Here is an 18,974-nt window from a genome sequence, read left to right on the forward strand (position 1 = left end):
TCAGTGTGAACATAGCCTTAATATTCAATAGGACCTATGCAAAAGACAGCTGTAATCTGATAGATTGCTACAGGCAACTGCTCTACTTTTCCTCTCTCCGCCATTCTATTACGTAATTGCAATATCATCGATACCCTGCTATAATGAAGTGATGGATTTAATAGGGAATCTACAGGGATAACATTTTACGGTTTACTTTTATGAAGCTGCTATCAGCAGAATACCAGCACCATTTCTTGCAGCCTGTTTTCTGTGTATAGATTGAATACAGTGGCTTTAAAAATGCTGCCAGCATATTGCAACAGACTCTCTGGTCACTTCATTCATAGAATACTGGTACCCATTACAGAACTGTACAGTTTAACTTCTACAGAAATAGGTGAAAGCATGCTGACAGCTGGAGATAGAAGTGAGCTGTATTTCCAAACTTCAACTATTCGCTAGAAAAAAAAAAAATAGACAGTTGAGTGTAAATAAATAGGTTGAGATAAATGAATGTGATCCAGTGGATGACTGGCATTAAGAAAGCAGTGCTATGGGATTTATGCTATACTGGGAGACATGTAAAAAGGCCATTCATTCTCAGTCATACTTGCTCTTTTATAATGAATGAACTCTATATATAGAAGAGTTGGTCATGTTTTGTTCTGCAGCCGGCGGGTGCTAGATACAATTACACTACATACCTGTGACTCCAGCATCTTCTGGTCTGCAGTTCCACCTCCTGGATGTTAGGAGTATTAGACTAGATCACAGAACAATTCAGTCTTATCAACTCCTCTTGGCACCTGATAAAATATTAGACACATCAGGAATGGTTTCTGCAGTGCTATATATCAATGCTGGCAGAGGCTTTCTAGAATGTATCTACTCCAGGGAAATGGGACATAAATATAGTATGTAAGAAACATGTTGATAGTTCTCCGGTTTTCATGCAGACAGACGGTGGTTTCCTCTTCAGAGATGGTCATTAACCTCAGCAACCAGTGACTGTGGGGTCCAGTCCTGAACGTTTTGTGATGTGCAGTTTGGTGACTTCCTCGGCACATGTAGGATGTATGCCCACTGTACTCATCAATTGAGGATAGGTGGCTCCGCACCTGTAACCAAAAGAAATGACTCAAGAATCATATATGACAAAGTTCATTATCACCATAAGAAAACTACGTGAATGGAAATGCACTTTTACAAAGCAGGGCTGCAAGGACAGATTACCATAAGTGCTCTAACACTGTAATATACATTTATTACAAATTTGGTCCTTGTAATGAGATCTTTAGATATCGCAGTATGTTTACATAGCCATGTTCTGTTTGTGGTCTGAATTTCCAACCACTTAGGGTACTTAAAAGGTTTGTCCTGTTTAGAAAACCCAAATTTCAAATAACCTGTTAGGAAATCACGAGTCAATAGAATAAAATACTCTTTTCAGATCCTCATCTTCTGCCAAGAGTAGAGAGCGGTTACAAAGAGCATCTTTGCCCTGTGGTGGCGCTGCAGGGAAATTGAACAATTAATGCCAGGTTTCCCAACAGATTACAGCTGATCACTGGGGATCCCAGCAGGGGGACACTTTGTGATCTGCTTAGTGTCAAGGGACTCTTCTAATAAGTAGGTGTTTTCCAAAGTGGACAACCCCTTTAAGTCTTTGCCACTCTGCTTCATGAAAGTGGAATTCACCTTTAAAGCCCCCAAAAACAAACCCAAACCACTGGGGAAACATGAGTATAGCAAGGTAATAAAATAATATAAATTATTTTGCCTCTTATCCTTATCTTTCTTTCTTTCTTTCTTTCTTTCTCTCTCTCTCTCTCTCTCTCTCTCTCTCTCTCTCTCTCTCTCTCTCTCTCTCTCTCTCTCTCTCTCTCTCTCTCTCTCTCTCTCTCTCTCTCTCTCTCTCTCTCTCTCTCTCTCTCTCTCTCTCTCTCTATATATATATATATAAAAAATTATTTTTTATTTATTTTTAATTTACACATGTATTCTTGAAATTGTTATATTAAATATCAATTTAATGATGTTGGTGACAGAGGTTGGTGCTTTGACTTTTTTCAGTCTTTCTTCCATGAAAAAGGGGTCCAATCCTATTATAAATAACACACGAGCATTATAAAGCATATATAAAGCATTAGCCAAGCTTTGAAAACACTGCCTGATAGCTTTGTTACCTCTAAAATCCATGGTTTACCCAGCGACGATGGCATGTAAACCTTGCAGTCATTGCTAGTTTCAATGCAATGTGGAGCAAAGCCATGACATTACTTCATTGAAATGAATTAGGTTTGCTTTATAAAATGACAATAGGACGTTATAAAACAAAGATGTGGCATCAAAACCAGGACTGAACAGCTGAGAACTGATACTACTGTAGCAATAAATGAATTCTGAATTTTGCATCTAGGATGGGGAGCAACAGATTTCAAACTACTGTCCCCGTAACCAAGCCAGTAGACCACAATACTGCTGAATGTACCAGTGACTACCAGGGAATGAATGCCGAATATACTTCCACCATCATATACTACAAGATGAATATCCATGCAAAGCCTTAAAGGGATCCTGTCATCACCATCTTACCTTATTAAATGTCCTGACCCTGTAGTGGCCACAGCTGTCCATAGTTGATTGATGTGTTCTTCTCTCCTCACGTCCTCCTCTTGCCCGAAATATTATCATTTAAAGCTTTACCGCCATTTATGGTAATTAAATTTAGCTTAGTGACGCACGATCTTAACTCCGCCCACGTACGCCGCCTGTACAGCCCTAAATGCCGAAATCGTGTTTCAGATCTCGCGCATGCGTGCCTCACCACCCTTCCCTGCTTCATTCATCCTGAAATATTTAACTGCGCATGCGCCGCGCGGGTACACACCCCCTTTCGTCGTCGTATGTTATACAGCATAACTGTCTCAATGAGCAAGCGCGGGATTTCATGTGCAGTGCAGTGAGAGGAGCTGTCAATCAAAAACAAGGAGGCGGAGCCAACTCTGAAACGCCGGAGGAATGAAAACCTGACTCTTTTCGAGTGAAGATTTGACTCTTTTGTGCTAATTTGCATACGGCGCGGGACCACTGAAAACCAGAATACTGAAGGTACAGAGCCGACTTTTAACATATTTATAGGTTAGCTAACAATGATTTTTCACCCACTTTCACAAGGTATTGCTGGCTTGATACCGAAAATGCTGGTGACAGGTTCCCTTTAAAGTCCTTGTCTCAGGGCAAATACTCAGTGGAAAAGGGTAAATAGAAGAGGAAGGTTGAAGTTACTATATTTTTAGATACAAAACAAATGGTAAATACTGGCACACAACTGGCAAATATGCTATTTGGTGCAGTTGGAGCACTAATAAGTGATATTACAACAGTATATGTGGTGTGGGCACAATATGGATTGTGATAACGTGTTGTGGACATACACAGTGTGGGAACAAAACACTACAACACTATGCTGAAAGGATAGCAAGCAATGTATATTACCCCCACAACATAGTGGGCTCAATATGCAATGTGGTATTATAATGTATGCACAGTTTGTAATCTGGCCCTGAAGAACTACAAGTCATTTGCTGTGTAGGTGCAAATTTCTGGTTGGCAGAAACTTCAATGTGGCACTTCCATAACTGCTGGGTGTTCCTGTGCACGGCTGACTTAATGTTTACCAACTACATGGGAATGTGTGCTAGCTATATAGTGGTAGATGAGGTCAGAAGTAGGTGTACCAAGATGGCAGTATGAAAGGTTATAAGGATATATACTGGTTTCGTGTTGGTGTGATGGCTAGGAGGAAGTGTAGCGAGATAGAGTACATGTGTGCTTATGAGTACATAATATTACATTTAAAATATGCATATTGAATACAACTTATTTAAATTCTACTTCAGGATTTTCAGTTTTCCTCATTTAAGGCTCCTAAGAAAAGTTCTAAACTGCATAAGTGATATCACTGCTTTCGATCTATTGGGTGGTTGTGTAACGTACAGTTTTTTGTACCAGGGCCTGGGTTACGTAATATTTGTGATTAAACCTCCACATTGGGTACAGTACCAGAATACGTTCAAGTAAACCGTATAGCATCGTACCTATTCATACACCGTCGAGCTTCTGAAGTTTCAGCTCCGCTGCTTGTCCTTAATGGTCGCTAGTGTACTTATTGACATTTGATCTACATATGCATTTAGTGGTAGAACAGTAATAGAATATATATGTAGAGGAAGCACAGAGAATTGTGTCAGCCTGTCTGGCCCTGAAGTTTTTAAAGGTCTGTCTTTGATCAGATGCTCCAAACACTGTGTCTAACTACATCTCTCCTGCCAGCCTGCAGCTATAGACTGACATAACTGAGCAATCGATCAGAAGCTGCAGCTAAAACAGCAGTAATCTAATTTCCAGGCTGTCTAAAAAATGAAGTGTTAGGTGTGTGAGAAAACAAATGACAAGTTACGGCAAGATGTGTAAAATAGTAAAGGAAGACATAATTTACCTAGATGAATGCTAGATTAACCTGCAATTTCTCTTTTGAGAATTGGAAGGATGAGAAGCTTTTCTGAGTGCATTTTATTTTTATTTTTGGCAAGGCAAAAAGAAAGGGCTCTCCTCAAAATATGGATTGTTATACTGAGTAAAATGTTGAGTAAAAATGTATGGTAAAGGTTATAGAAATGTCCAGATAGATATTCTACTATGTTGTTAAAGATGGCCAAACAATGAAGAATTTAAGAGGGTTTTTCCTGAAGTATGTAAATAACAGCGCAGGTCTATGTGCAGTGATGTAATTTTTTTTCCCCTTGACAGTTTCTTCTATTTTCGCATACAGATGTAGCACTCTTTACCTTGACTTTTTTTTGGTTTATTTAATTCCTTATTTATAAACAGAGGCAGAATCTCATAGAGGGAGCTGGTCCCCGACAATGTGAGGCATCAATCACATCCGTGTTGGAGGGTCTGTTAAAAATACCGGAAACAATAGTGTATGAATGCTCCGCTATGGTTTCCAGTAAAATGACGGACACCATGATGGATACCCAACGAAACCCATTAAAGTCAATGGGTTTCCTATAGAGAGCTGATGGTGTCCCTCATGCAATGATTCCAGCACTTCCGGAATTTTCGTTGTTCTGCTCCTCTGACGGAGCAGAACAACGGAAACACCAACACAGATGTGAATGAGGCCCTCAACCAAAGACATCCAGGCACAATTAAACCATCAAAAATAGAACATTAGACAGTCGTAATAAGGCACAATCTGTACAAAAGAGCAGCACAGGATATAGTGTCCCAATGCCCCTGAGTTTTATATGATGTATCAAATTAGGCTGACAAAGAAGTGGAGTGTAGTGAGAAAATAAAGAAGAAAAAAAAGAGGGGGAAAAAGGGTGATGGCAGGAGGAGGGAGAAGGAGGAACATGAACGTCTTAATGGGAACTGAAATAAGGACAGTAATGATGAAAAAAGAATCAGTTAGGCAATCTCGGTATTCCATCCAATCGTACCAAGTTTTTTAAAACTTGTCATTCGAGTCATGTACAGAAGAGGTTTAGTTTTCCATATGCATACTGTTGTTGGTTTTTGAGATCCAGAGTGCTAGAGAGGATGTATTTTTTTCCAAAGAAGAGGGGGAGGGCAGTGTAACGATACCGGATTGCAAGTGCGAGACGGCCCCTTGTTAACGGCTCCAGACTCTCCTCACTGAACGCTGTCAGCACCTCCTCTCTGCTCTGAGTGACAGCTATAGCGGTCTCCTGATTGGCACTTGCGACCGCAGCTTCTGGCGCATTAAACTAACAAAAGGTATCGTTATACTGCCCCCCATCCTCTATATAGCGCAGTCAACAGTTTGAGTGGCTTTAAAACTGTCAGATTCTATTTAAGTTTTTGTTTTGAGCAGTATAGCTTTCTATTTGGTGGGATGGCAAGATGTAAAAAAAGAAAAAAAGATGAGGACCATGGAGCTTATAGTTAAATAATTTGGGCTAATAACCATCCCTACCTATCCACAAAAGTAGAAGCCAGAATTCTCTGACCTGTGGCTCCCCAATGCTTGTAAATCTACAACTTCCAACATACTTTCACAGCTGCAGGTTGTCAGATTTTGCTGGGAGTTGTAGTTTTGAAACAGATGAAAAACCACAGGTTGGAGACCACTAGTAAAGGTTTACAGAACATCCTATAATAAAACACACACAAAGCTCACATTTTGGACGGTAGATAAAAGAATATTAAATGACTATGGTACAGTTACCCCATGTCACCCTCCCATATAAGAAATGTATAAGCGGTAAGTTCCCCTGCCATATTGGGGGTAGTTCATAGTACTAAATTGATGCAAAATTACAGAACTTTAATATAAACATATGTCTCAACAGGAAAAATTGTTATAATGGTTAGGTCACCAGCGAGTGCGGATTTAGACCTCCCTAATGTCAGAATAGAAACTCCAAAATACATTAGAAAACACAGAGAATAAGGAGTCATGCACTATTAGAATATAATTTGCCAAAGGCATAGAAAAATAAATGTTATTTGACAATACAGGTTACATATAGATTAAAAAGTAGACTACAAATCAGACAACTGTATACCTCCAAATAACGTAGGAGAACAAGGAGGAACCACTTCTACATAGCACAGTAAAAGGATGAAAACTTCCAACAGAAGATATAGTGTGAACTGTTGCTGAGACAAAAGTTAAGTGGCAATGAATAAAGCAGAAGCAGGAGGCCAGAATACGGTATCTAAGTAGATCGCATAACCGGCACAGCCAGGCTTATAGTAACGTTGGTAAGAAGCAAAGTATAAACTAGACATTATCAATAAAAACAGTCATGCTTGCTTGTATACAAAGCACTAAATAGCAAGTTCAAAAAGTCACTAAACCTAAGTAAGGCACATAGATATTACTAGAGTATAGATATAGGTGTGGAAACTAAGTAGATTAATGTAGAGCACAGCAAGTACAATTACTAACCCATGTGGTTCCTACGATCCAGTAACTTTCCAAGTGAGGAGAAACCCCGACGCGCGTTTCGCGTGGATGGCTTTTTCAAGGGGTATACCTTTTGTCTCAGCAACAGTTCACACTATATCTTCTGTTGGAAGTTTTCTTCCTTTTACTGTGCTATGTAGAAGTGGTTCCTCCTTGTTCTCCTACGTTATTTGGAGGTATACAGTTGTCTGATTTGTAGTCTACTTTTTAATCTATATGTAACCTGTATTGTCAAATAACATTTATTTTTCTATGCCTTTGGCAAATTATATTCTAATAGTGCATGACTCCTTATTCTCTGTGTTTTCTAAAATTACAGAACGTTAGCTGCAGCCTCAGGTGTTTTAATAAATGTCCCTGAAGCTGGTCACACGGCCTGATATTTCTGCATAATCTGACGACTTGGTCGATAATCAAACAGTGTAGGGAGGCAGTAATCATGGTTGCCAGTCATCTGTAAATTCACAGGCAATTTGATGGCCTTTGTCCGTAATAAAAAACAAATGTGTCCATGCAGGCTAAAAAAAAAGAATTCTTGGGTGCCTTTACCTACATAGACTAAAAATTTAGGAGCCAAATTATATATTTTGGTCAACTGACTGCATTGTTTACTCTAGACTATGGACGGATTGCAGCGTTTACACTAGACAGTGGACTGACTGCAGCGTTTACGCTAGACAGTGGACTGACTACAGCGTTTACGCTAGACAGTGGACTGACTGCAGCGTTTACACTAGACAGTGGACTGACTACAGCGTTTACACTAGACAGTGGACTGACTGAAGCGTTTACGCTAGACAGTGGACAGACTGCAGCGTTTACACTAGACAGTGGACTGACTACAGCGTTTACACTAGACAGTGGACTGACTGCAGCGTTTACGCTAGACAGTGGACTGACTGAAGCGATTACGCTAGACAGTGGACTGACTGCAGTGTTTACACTAGACAGTGGACTGACTGCAGTGTTTACACTAGACAGTGGACTGACTGCAGCGTTTACGCTAGACAGTGGACTGACTGCAGCGTTTACGCTAGACTGTGGATTGACTGCAGCCTTTATGCTAGACAGTGGACTGACTGCAGCATTTTCGCTAGACAGTGGACTGACTGTAGCGTTTACGCTAGACAGTGGACTGACTGCAGCGTTTACGCTAGACAGTGGACAGACAGCAACGTTTACACTAGACTGTGGACTGACTGCAGCCTTTACGCTAGACTGTGGACTGACTGCAGCCTTTACGCTAGACTGTGGAGTGACTGCAGTGTTTCGCTAGACAGTGGACTGACTGCAGCATTTACACTAGACAGTGGACTGACTGCAGTATTTACACTAGACAGTGGCCGGACTGCAGCGTTTCACTAGACAGTGGACTGACTGCAGCATTTACATTAGACAGTGGACTGACTGCAGCGTTTACACTAGACTGTGGACTGACTGCAGTGTTCACATTAGACTGTGGACTGACTGCAGTGTTCACATTAGACTGTGGACTGACTGCAGTGTTCACATTAGACTGTGGACTGACTGCAGTGTTCACACTAGACTGTGAGACTGTGGACTAACTGCACCATTCACACTAGACTGTGGTATGACCAGTGAAGGCAGCGTTTACACTAGACCATAGATGGAGTGCAGGGTTTACACTAGACTGTGGACTGACTGCAGGGTTTACACTAGACCAGGGGTCTCAAACACGCGGCCCCAAGGGAGAGGAGAGAGCAGGCCGGAGGAGTGCGCCGCAAATTATGAAGCCCCTGACGTCAATGTCCATATATGGACAGTGATGTCAGGGGCTTCCCCAGACCGGCGTTCCAGAGGAGAGATTTTACTAGCTAGCGCTCTGCTCTGGGACTCCTGCTCCGAGGAAGCCTCTGACATCACTGTCCATATATGGACAGTGATGTCAGGAGCAGAGCTGGAGTCCCAGTCAGAGCGCTACTAGAGCTCTGCCCGGGACTCCGGCTCTGGGGCTGCCCCTGACATCACTGTCCATATATGGATAGTGATGTCAGGGGCTTCCACAGACTTCCGGAGCAGAGCCTATACTAGTGCTCTGCTCTGGGACTCCGGCTCGGGGTTGCCCCTGACATCACATTGTGGTTCAGGAGGATCCCCTGATGTCACAGTCTATGGACAGTGACGTCAGGGGCTCCTCCAGCAGAGGAATCCCCGGCCTAAGCATCGGCAACGCTCTGGCTGGGGATTCCACCCCTAGAGGGAGCCCAATAGAGCTATCTACGGGGATGTGTGTATTAGTATTCTGAGAGACGTACTGTTTAGACATGTATTACTAAAGATTTTTAGGATTCCCTTTTGGTTTTTCAATTTGTCTGTAAAAATGTTGCCTTTGATTTTTTTCCAGAGACAAATAATGAGGTTACCAACCCTGGCGACAATATACACATCTATCAATCAGAAGGGCTTATAGTGCGAGATTTACAGAATATAGGGAATACTACAGAATATCCGGGGACTGACGAACCCTACAGGGCCCAATCCCACATTAAAAGCAACCTCCTATTGTCTGTTAGATTGCAAATAAGGGACTCAACTAAAGACAATTGTTCCCAATTATTGGTGGATTGTTAGAGAGGTATGAGAGGGAGCAGAAGGGACCCATATACTGTTCTTAAACAGGGGCCCTCTGCTGTCTGTGTCTGCCACTGAAAATATCCTCCCCTTTTCTTATTACAGAGGTAAGGATTGGCAGGGGCGCTGTGTGATGCCACCTAAGACATTCAATATAAATGCCACTTAGCTTTCCTGGATTAAAAAATAATTTGGATTGTGCACCAAGGTCCGCACTAATTTACAGTACATTACATGTGAATGGGGTTCACAAAAAATCTGTGTGGAATTCAGGGCAAGCTTTAAAAGGTATGTTCACACACAGAAGATTTGTTGCAGAAATTTCTGTGACTGAAAATACATTACATACATCTGAATGAGGTTGTTTCTGAAGCATGTGCATGGATTTCTGCAAACCCCATTCAGATGTACGGAAGTTACGGAACAGTCCCAGAAATTTCTGCAACAAATCTGCCGAGTGTGAACATCCCTAAAGGGAGGAATCTGCAGCAAAGTGGTTGACAAAATCTGCAACCAAAAATCTCTGCTACGGCTCTATTGTTTGTATATTTAAATAGAATCTGCCATGAAATGCTGTTTTCTATGTTTGCAACTAATGATGATAATACATTAGGCCACCGTTGGTCTGTGGAGGTCGTCGTTCTAGACTACAGCGGCATAAGTTAAAATGGCAAATCGATGATCGATCTCTGCTTTGATGTGTGGCCTGGTCTCGGCTTCTATTGATACAATGCAGATCTGTCGTTTGGCATAAATGATTTACCACGGACTGCACTCGACAATGACAGACAAATTCCAACACAGCAGATCAACTTTTCCACAGATATCAGCATTTGGTCGGTGTCGGTCACGCTAATTAGTGTTAGGAAGAAGTGCTGATGGTCGACATAAAATGGTCTAAATCGGCCTTTTCGGCCATACAAAATCTCTAGTGTATAGCCATCTTAACATGAATTAATAATTTACGGATATTCCAATAAGTTGATCTATTTAACCTCTTTATGACAGCCCAATTTTAGACTTGAGGACAAGAAGAATGTTTGGATTTTCTCTCTTTGGCGGTTATAACATTTTTATTTTTAGATTTATGTGGGTGTAGGAGGCCCTATTTATTTGCAGGACAAGTTGTACTTTATTTAGATGCCATTTTTAGCACATATAGTGTACATTAGTGATTCATTTATACATTTTGGGGAAAAATGCTGAAAAAAAGCTATTGCATATCTGTTGTTTTTTTTTAAGCCATACACTATCATCACAAATAAAACATTTATTGTACAGGTTGCTATGGTTGTGGGGATATTAAATATGTGCATATTATGTTGTGACTTGTTACTTTAAAAAAATAAATATGTTTTATATGTCTATATGCCAATACATTGACCTGTATATTAATAGCATGAAGGCAGTTGTTAACTCATATCTAAGTATGCCCCACCAACAGGAAATATGGGCAGAGGGCCCTAGTGTCCTTTAATCAACCCTGGGCTACCCACACATGGTATGGGCTCCTATCGAGTCATACAGATTCCCTGTGATAAGCTCAAAGGAGGTCCCCCCTTTAGTCTGTGCCCCTGAATGCCGCAAACAATGAAGGGTTTTAATAAGCGGAGATCTGACTTTAGAGCGGGGCTTCAGCTTTGTATTACAGCCATTGCCCCGCTCTTGATTGCATATGCGCAACAGCAATGATGAGTATTCTCGTCATGATGCAGCGACTACCTCCTACTCCTGACAAGCATACTCATATGTTGGCAACGGGCTAAAATAAATAGTTGTATATGAACACACAACAAGCATACAGTACCATCAAAGTAAAAATTCCATGATCAAGACCAAAAGTTGTAGATGTTAGAGCAGAATATGGTGGCCCAATATATTTTATGGACTATAACGTGCTTTTGAAGAAGCCAGCAAACTATTTATGAAGTGGAAAGAGGAAGCAGGGAGATGCAATAATCAGTCAAATATTCACAGGAGAATGAGTGGTCAGACAAATAGGTAAAGTAGCATAAAAAAGCACATGAAAAATGTAAATGAGTCTGTTCTGTGGAAAGTGGGCCAACGTGTGTGTTTAAGTATATTAAAAATCAAAGCAGATATAAAAGGGAAATAATTATTGTACAATATACTGTGTTTGATGGATTTGAATCAGGACTAACTAGCAATGTCTTCATTGTATATAGTAGTAAGCATATAAAAAGGAGAAACCAGGAACCAAATATATGCGTTGCTAGTTATTATATTGCTTCCTGATGTGATTCAAACCTTTATGTAGGGGTTAAAAACCAGCTATCATGGTCTGAAACCATTTTTAAATACGACTTATAAGCAGCTATTCATTTTTTGCAGGGAATGGTAAACATGTTCTTATACATGATAGATAGGAACAAGCTTTGAGTGAATTTTTGTGAAGCTTCATGAGAGGAAAGAAATACTTCAAGTAATCAATCTTCAGCACTTCAACCTAGATATAGTGTAGGACAAGACTTTGGTGTCTTTTTACAATTACGAAGAACTACGAAAATAGAAACAATTGATTTATGGATTCTATTACAATGTGTGTTCTTTCTTCTTGAAAAACCCAATTAGCTTTTTTCCAAAGTATTTTCCTCACATTTCCAGAGTGTTACTATGGGTGTCACACTTTTTCTGGGTAATTAATATTACCCAAATTCAGAAGAAGCTTTCCATTTTTACAACATACATACTTTATTCCAAGTGAAAATCCTTGGATGACTTCTCCAGCATTTGGCCCAATGAAGTGAAGACCCACAATTCTTTGTTGTGACCGCTTAAAACAAATCATCTATAAAAAAAAATCATAAAAATAGATGAAATAGGTCACATTTTAAAACATATCGCTATAGTTTCAAAGAATAAACTCATTTGTATTCACATTTGCTGCTTTTAACCCTTTTCCTCCCCAAGTCGTACATTTACGTCATGGGAACTATTCAGAGGGGGCTCCCTCAGTCCATCGGTCCCCCCCCCCCCCCCCCGTGTGTGCCAATGGGTTGCTATTGTAGCCGGGGGCATAACAATAGCCTCCAGATCTGCCATCTTAGTACACAGGGACTAATAGGATGCCTGTTAGTGTTTTGCAGTTTATTATATGAGTGATCAAGTGATTGCATTGTCTCGTCTAGTTGGACTAAAAAAGTTTTAAAAAAAATCAAAATCAAAAAAGGTCTAGAATTTAAAAAGAACAAAACATTTTCCCCATTACATTTTAAAAAAAGTGCACAATTGGTAACGACCCAAACGATAACGACCTGAATGATAACGTTATTTAACCCGCAAGATGAACGCCATCCTCCCTTCAACCTATCCCTAATGCAGCAGCCAGGCTCATCTTTCTGACCAACCTCTACACTAATGCCTCTACCTTGTGCCAGTCACTGCACTGGTTGCCCATTCACTTTAAAATACAATTTAAACTTATTACTCTCACCAACAAAGCTCTCCACAGTGCTGCACCACCTTACATCTCCTTCCTCATCTCTGTCTACCAGCCTACTCGGGCTCTACGTTCTGCCAACAATCCTAGATCAACAACCCTCAATCTGAACCTCCCACTTCCGTCTCCAAGATTTTTCTTGTGCTGCACCACTCCTCTGGAACGCGCTACCCCAGACAATCAGATTAATTCCCAACATCCACAGTTTTAAGCTTGCCCTAAAAAAATCACATCTTTTTAGACAGGCCTATAACATTTCCTAATCTGACTACTTTCCTTTACCCCCCTATTACATTAGTCATCAGAGCTTGAAGACCCTTATTCAGCAGTATCCCCCACACTCCTTGCACCCGAATGTAATGAACTTCAGGTCTGTCATTCACAGATACTGGCTGGTGACCGGCTCATGCAGCTTTATATGTACTACCCCATGTGTATAAAAGATGGCTGGACCATTGTACTGAACAAGCACTTTTTTACAATTTGTGTCCCTCGTATTTCCTCATAGATTGTAAGCTCTTGCGAGGACGGTCCTCACTCCTATAGTTTAAATGGTTGATTAGTTTGTTAATTCGTTTTGTCACTTTGTAATTTGTGATATTGTCTGTACATGCTGAATTGTAAAGCTGGCGCTATATAATTAAAGATTATTATCTCGCAAAAAAGAATTCCCCATAGAGCTCTGTCGATGGAAAAATAAAAATGTTATGGGCCTCAGAGATATATGGCGACACAAAAGCAAAATGTTTTTTTTTTTTAAATGGTTTTAATTGTGCAAAAGTAATAAAATAAATAAAAACTATATAGATTTAGTATCGCCATAATTGTACTGCCGCACAGAATACTGTAAATATGTGAAAAACCCACGAAGCAATGGAGGAATTGCTGTTATTTCCACACCCCTCCTTATAAAAATGATACAATACGTTATATGTACCCCAAAATGGTGACATAAAAAACACAACTCGCCCCACAAAAAACAAGCTCTTGGAATGCGATGCTAAAAGAAAAATAATTAAAAATTGCCGCGCCCCTAAGGCGTCATGCACATGACCGTAGTTTTGCAGCCGTATACTATTTGCAATTGCACATGCTAACCTATGGGCCAAGCACACAAAAGTGGTTTCCACAGTCTGTGCATTACCCGGAGCACGGACCGCAAAAAAAATAGGACAGGTCATTATACGGTCCGCAATTGCGGTCCCGGCTCACTGAAATGAATTCACATTTTTTGTGTGTACGATCCGTGATTGCGGACTGCCTGTGGATGATAGTCCGCGGCCCGTCTGTGCTGTAATCCCGGACCGTAGACACAGCTACGGCTGTGTGCAGGAGGCCTAAAAGGGTTTACCTTAATTTTGCGCTTTGTAGTGTACCTGTCATTTTTAGGTCCATAATTCTGTGCTAGTTCATTTCATGGTACAGGCATAAAGCTCTGTTTATTTCTGTTACGAAGCACAAAATCCACCTAATTTGTAAATAATGAATCCCCTTGAGCATAAATCCACCAGACGTAGATCATATTTTGCCTAGATCACATTGTACATGGGATGCTCTCACCTTAATATAACATTGAGAAGAATCTTTGCCAGGAACTGTGAACTCCAAAGGTTTGTAAAATGCATGGAAGACCTGAAAAACAAATACATGTAAGGTAACCATCAGAAACATGTATTGATCAGAATGGAATATTTGGAAGTATTTTTTTCCTTTGTAACGTATGCAATCCTAAATGTATAACTGAAACACTACTTGAGAGATGCTCCATCTACATATAAGATAGTATTTCATCACTCCTCACTTAACCTGATTATTTTGAACACGAAAACCACATTAGATGTTCTTTGTACTTTGAAGGCAACTCCAAAGTGATCAGGCAATTTCTGGTTCATTGAAAATATAAGAATCTTCAAGAATGAACCTGTGGACAGCTGAGAGTGCAGTGCAGCCACAGGCAGCATAATTCTGCACCAACCTTTGACTCAACATTTTCTGCTATGTCCTCTGTATTTTGCCTGAGGTTGATCAGTTCTGGATAGTCTCATCATGGTTGTTGAAAAAACGTCACACAAGCCCCTCAGCTATAGCCCTGTCACAGACTGTATCCAGGTGTCAATCATACAAATGGAAGTAGAGGAGGGGCAGGATAGATGACATTTTTGTCATAAGTAACCTTGCAGGTGGTGTTAACACTCTTGAAGATTAATGGACGATTCATAACATAAGTGGAAAAAATTATAATGGCAGCACTGGAAGCAAATATGACAGCAAACGCACTCAGCTGCTGCATTATGCAACATTCATCATTGACATCTCAGATACTTTGCAGCACAGCGGGGAAGTAATGCGTGTTTGATTTATTTTTTTATAACACATAAAATTGCAGTATTCATAGGAAATTTTATTTTCTAGTGTCATTTATTTTTACAGACGCAACTGAAAAGAAAATGTTATGGCAATACTGTGTATTATGTTAGGGGCCCCATGGCGACACAGTTTTTCCCTCAATTTGTTGTAAAATCTGACCATGTCGGAAGTTTTGTGATAGTCACAAGGTTCCTTGGAACTTTTTAAACTTTTGAGGCTTTTTCTTGGCCTGATGCTTTTCTTAAACTTTCCTGACCATATACGACAATTTGCTATTGTAAGTAGATGAGGCAAAAAGTAGGCAAAGCCACCATAGGAAACAGGGGCAATTAAAGGGGTTTTCCAAGATTTTTAAGGATAGGTGATCCATGTGTGAAAGATTGAGGCCTTACTCCGGAAAACTCCACTTATCAGCAGAACAAAAAAGGACCACGATAAGAAATGTGGCCCTTTCACTGAAGTACCTTACACAGCACATTCTGTGAGTACAATATGTTAATTACCCATCATTTAAAAAGAGGTGAAAAGTAGTCCACCACCGAATTTCTTTCCAGTTCTGACAAAAACAGCAGCTGTGCAAGCTAAGCCCCTTAATAACCGCCGATACACCTCTTCACGGCGGTCATTAAGGGGCTTTATTCTAGGCCGTCGCCTTTTCACGGCGGCCTAATCAACGACCTGCACGGGTGTCCCGTACAGGCAGGAGCGGGGGCTCGGCTGTCTGATGACAGCCGGGCTCCTGCTCCAACGGTAGTGATCAAAATTTACTTAGATCGCGGCCGTTTAACCCCTCAAATGCCGCGGTCATTAGCGACCACTGCATTTGAGTTGTTTAGAGAGAGAGAGGGAGCTCCCTCTGTCAACCATCGGTGGCCCGCAAATGCAATTGCGGGCATCCGATGTGGTACCAGGGCAGCCGGGGGCCTAACATAGGCCCCCAGGTCTGCCCTGGCTATATACCTATTAGGACGTGCCAGGGGCACTAAGTATACCAAAGAATTAAATCTGCGATCTAAAGATCGCATAGTGAAGTCCCCTAGTGGGACTGAAAAAAATATTAATGTGAAATAAAAATTGATAAAAAAGGTACACATAAAAAAAAATAAAACCATTTTTTCCCATTTTTATTTAGTAAAAGTGTAAAAATAAAAACTACATATATATGGTATATATGATAACTGCAAGGTGAACACCATAAAAAAAAGTCGAAAAAAAAAACAACGGCAAAATAGCTATTTGTTTGCCATTCATCCCCAAAAAATAATAATAAAAGTTTAATCAATAAGTCCCATGTACCCCAAAATGGTAGCAATGAAGTCCCACAAAAAACAAGCCCTCACATGGGGACATTGATGGAAAAATAAAACAGTTATGGCTCTTGGAAAGCGGCGATGCAAAATAAAATTATTTTAGTTCAAAAATGTTTTTATTCTGCAAAAGTAGTAAAACATATAAAAAACGATACATATTTGATATCACCGTAATCGTACCGACCCATAGAATAAAGGTACCGTGTTATTTACGCCGCACGGTAAACGGCGTAAATGTAAAATGCATAGAACAATGACTAAATTGCTGTTTTTTTATATCACCCCAAAAATAGTTAATAAAAAAGGAATATATACCCCAAAACGGTGCCATTGAAAAATACAACTCATCCCGCAAAAAACAAGTCCTCATACAGCCATGTTCATGTGAAAATAAAAAAAAGTTATAGCTCATTGAATGTGACAATGGAAAAACAAAAAATATTGCTTGGTCATTAGGGCCCAGAATGCAAGCAGGGGGAAGGGGTTAAGGATATTTTTTTACTCTTAAGAGTAAATATTTTCTTAATAAAGGAAAAGAAGTTCACTGGGTATTTTTTTGCATTTTTAATGTCAAAGTCAGGTACAGAATACTTGCTTGGCATGTAAGTGGGAAGTATAAGGGTATGCTCACACAGCGTTTTTTTGTAGAGAAGAAAAAAATCTGCCTCCAAATTCCTTCAGGATTTTTGAAATGCGTTTTTTATTAATTAATTAAGCAAATGCAAAAACTGCGGCATAAATCACTCCAAACGAACGGTACGGTTGTTTTCTGCCTCCTATTGATTTTAATGGAGGTTCAGAGGCAGAAATCGTCTCAAGATTGGTCATGACGCTTTTTTTTCCGCGAGCAACCAAAAAAACGGCGAAGAAAAATAAAAAAAGACCTCTACCTCCCATTAAAATCAATGGAGCGAGATTTAGGGCGTTTTTTTTTGTGCTGATTCGGACGCGGTTTCTGCGTCAACAAACGCAGCGTGAATTGGGCCTAAGAACTAGTAACTTAGCGTTAGTCACATATGCGTTCATGCTGCAAATCTCGGGCTGTCTAGAGTACAAGACACCCTTTTTTGTTTTATTGAACAAAAATAACAATTTATCCTGCAGAAGTCACATTACGGAATTATATCAATTTCATATTAAAGAGGAGTAACAGCCATATACAACCACTAAGAATAAGAAAACGGAGTACAATTGAAAATGCAAGTCTATTGTAAAATACAATGACAAGTTAAAGTAAGTAACCAAGAACTCTCCTAATAACCAGTCAGGATCTCGAGTCACACACATTGTAGTGAACATATACCTCATTCTAAAGGACCAGAATTAATGGTGAGGTACACCAACTTCCCGAAATGCGGTCAAACTTATCATGGCCCTTATGGTTCTTGTAGACAGTTTGTTCAAATGAGATAGTCTGATTTATCATAGACTTCCATTAAACACAGATACGGTGGACAAGGGTTAATCCAGCGAAGTGCTAAGGCTTTTCGGGAAAAAAAACCCAATGTCTCACATATGAAAATGGTAATGTTGCCATTGCTCAGCGTCTAATACATCAAACAGATAAAGTTAGGGGTCTAGTGGGACTAAGATTATCAAAATAAGAGTAAACAAAGTCTATTACCTGACCCCAGTAGGTACTGAGAGAAGGGCAGTCCCAAATCATGTACCAAAGATCAACAGGTGTATGAACATCGGGGCAGGAAGGGGAGGGAATCCTGCACATTCTAGAAAGTCTCACCGGAGTGAGATAGGCTTGGTAATATAGAACTGTGTAAGTTCATAGTTGGCGGCTGGGCAAACTAAACTCTGATCTGGTTTTATCAGTAACTTAAGATATTTGAGCTGCCACAGTAAATGCACTGGCAAAAAAGTGCAAAACACACTGGACCAAAACAGGTAATACCACAAAAACCTGTGAGATCTACAAGGGAGGAACGTACCAAATACATGCAAACAAAAGAACACTGCAGCTGATAGTAAGAGAGAGCACATAAATGTCTACCTCAATAGCATCCTCTCCATGTAATTCTATGGCTTTTTCCTCAGACAGACCCACACAGCCATATTCCAGTGGTGTGAATACTGTGGTGGGAACCTGCATTAAGAATTTGAAGAACACATTCAATGTTACTCAGATGTAATATAGAAAAAACGAACGTAAATAAAACGCACATTTGAAAAGTCCAAAAGAATGTACTGTATTCATAGACCTATCCAGAAGCAGTTGCACATAGGGTAGTATTATTGGATAGTTGTA

The 18,974-nt window shown here is 40.2% G+C and overlaps 1 protein-coding gene across 1 annotated transcript in view; it reads right to left on the reverse strand.

Annotated features, from left to right (window-relative positions):
- TXNRD2 (thioredoxin reductase 2) overlaps window positions 1-18,974 on the reverse strand; it is a 136,465-nt gene that overhangs the window by 5,546 nt on the left and 111,945 nt on the right. Inside the window, exons 14-17 of the mRNA XM_075832459.1 lie at window positions 18,720-18,812; window positions 14,598-14,669; window positions 12,289-12,386; window positions 687-1,100 (exon numbers count right to left, since the gene is read on the reverse strand). Coding sequence (XP_075688574.1) covers window positions 977-1,100; window positions 12,289-12,386; window positions 14,598-14,669; window positions 18,720-18,812 — 387 coding nt within the window. The 3' untranslated portion in view covers window positions 687-976. The remainder of the gene's footprint in view (window positions 1-686; window positions 1,101-12,288; window positions 12,387-14,597; window positions 14,670-18,719; window positions 18,813-18,974) is intronic.

This window comes from Rhinoderma darwinii, chromosome 1 (genome assembly GCF_050947455.1).
Source record: "Rhinoderma darwinii isolate aRhiDar2 chromosome 1, aRhiDar2.hap1, whole genome shotgun sequence".
Classification (NCBI taxonomy): domain Eukaryota; kingdom Metazoa; phylum Chordata; class Amphibia; order Anura; family Rhinodermatidae; genus Rhinoderma; species Rhinoderma darwinii.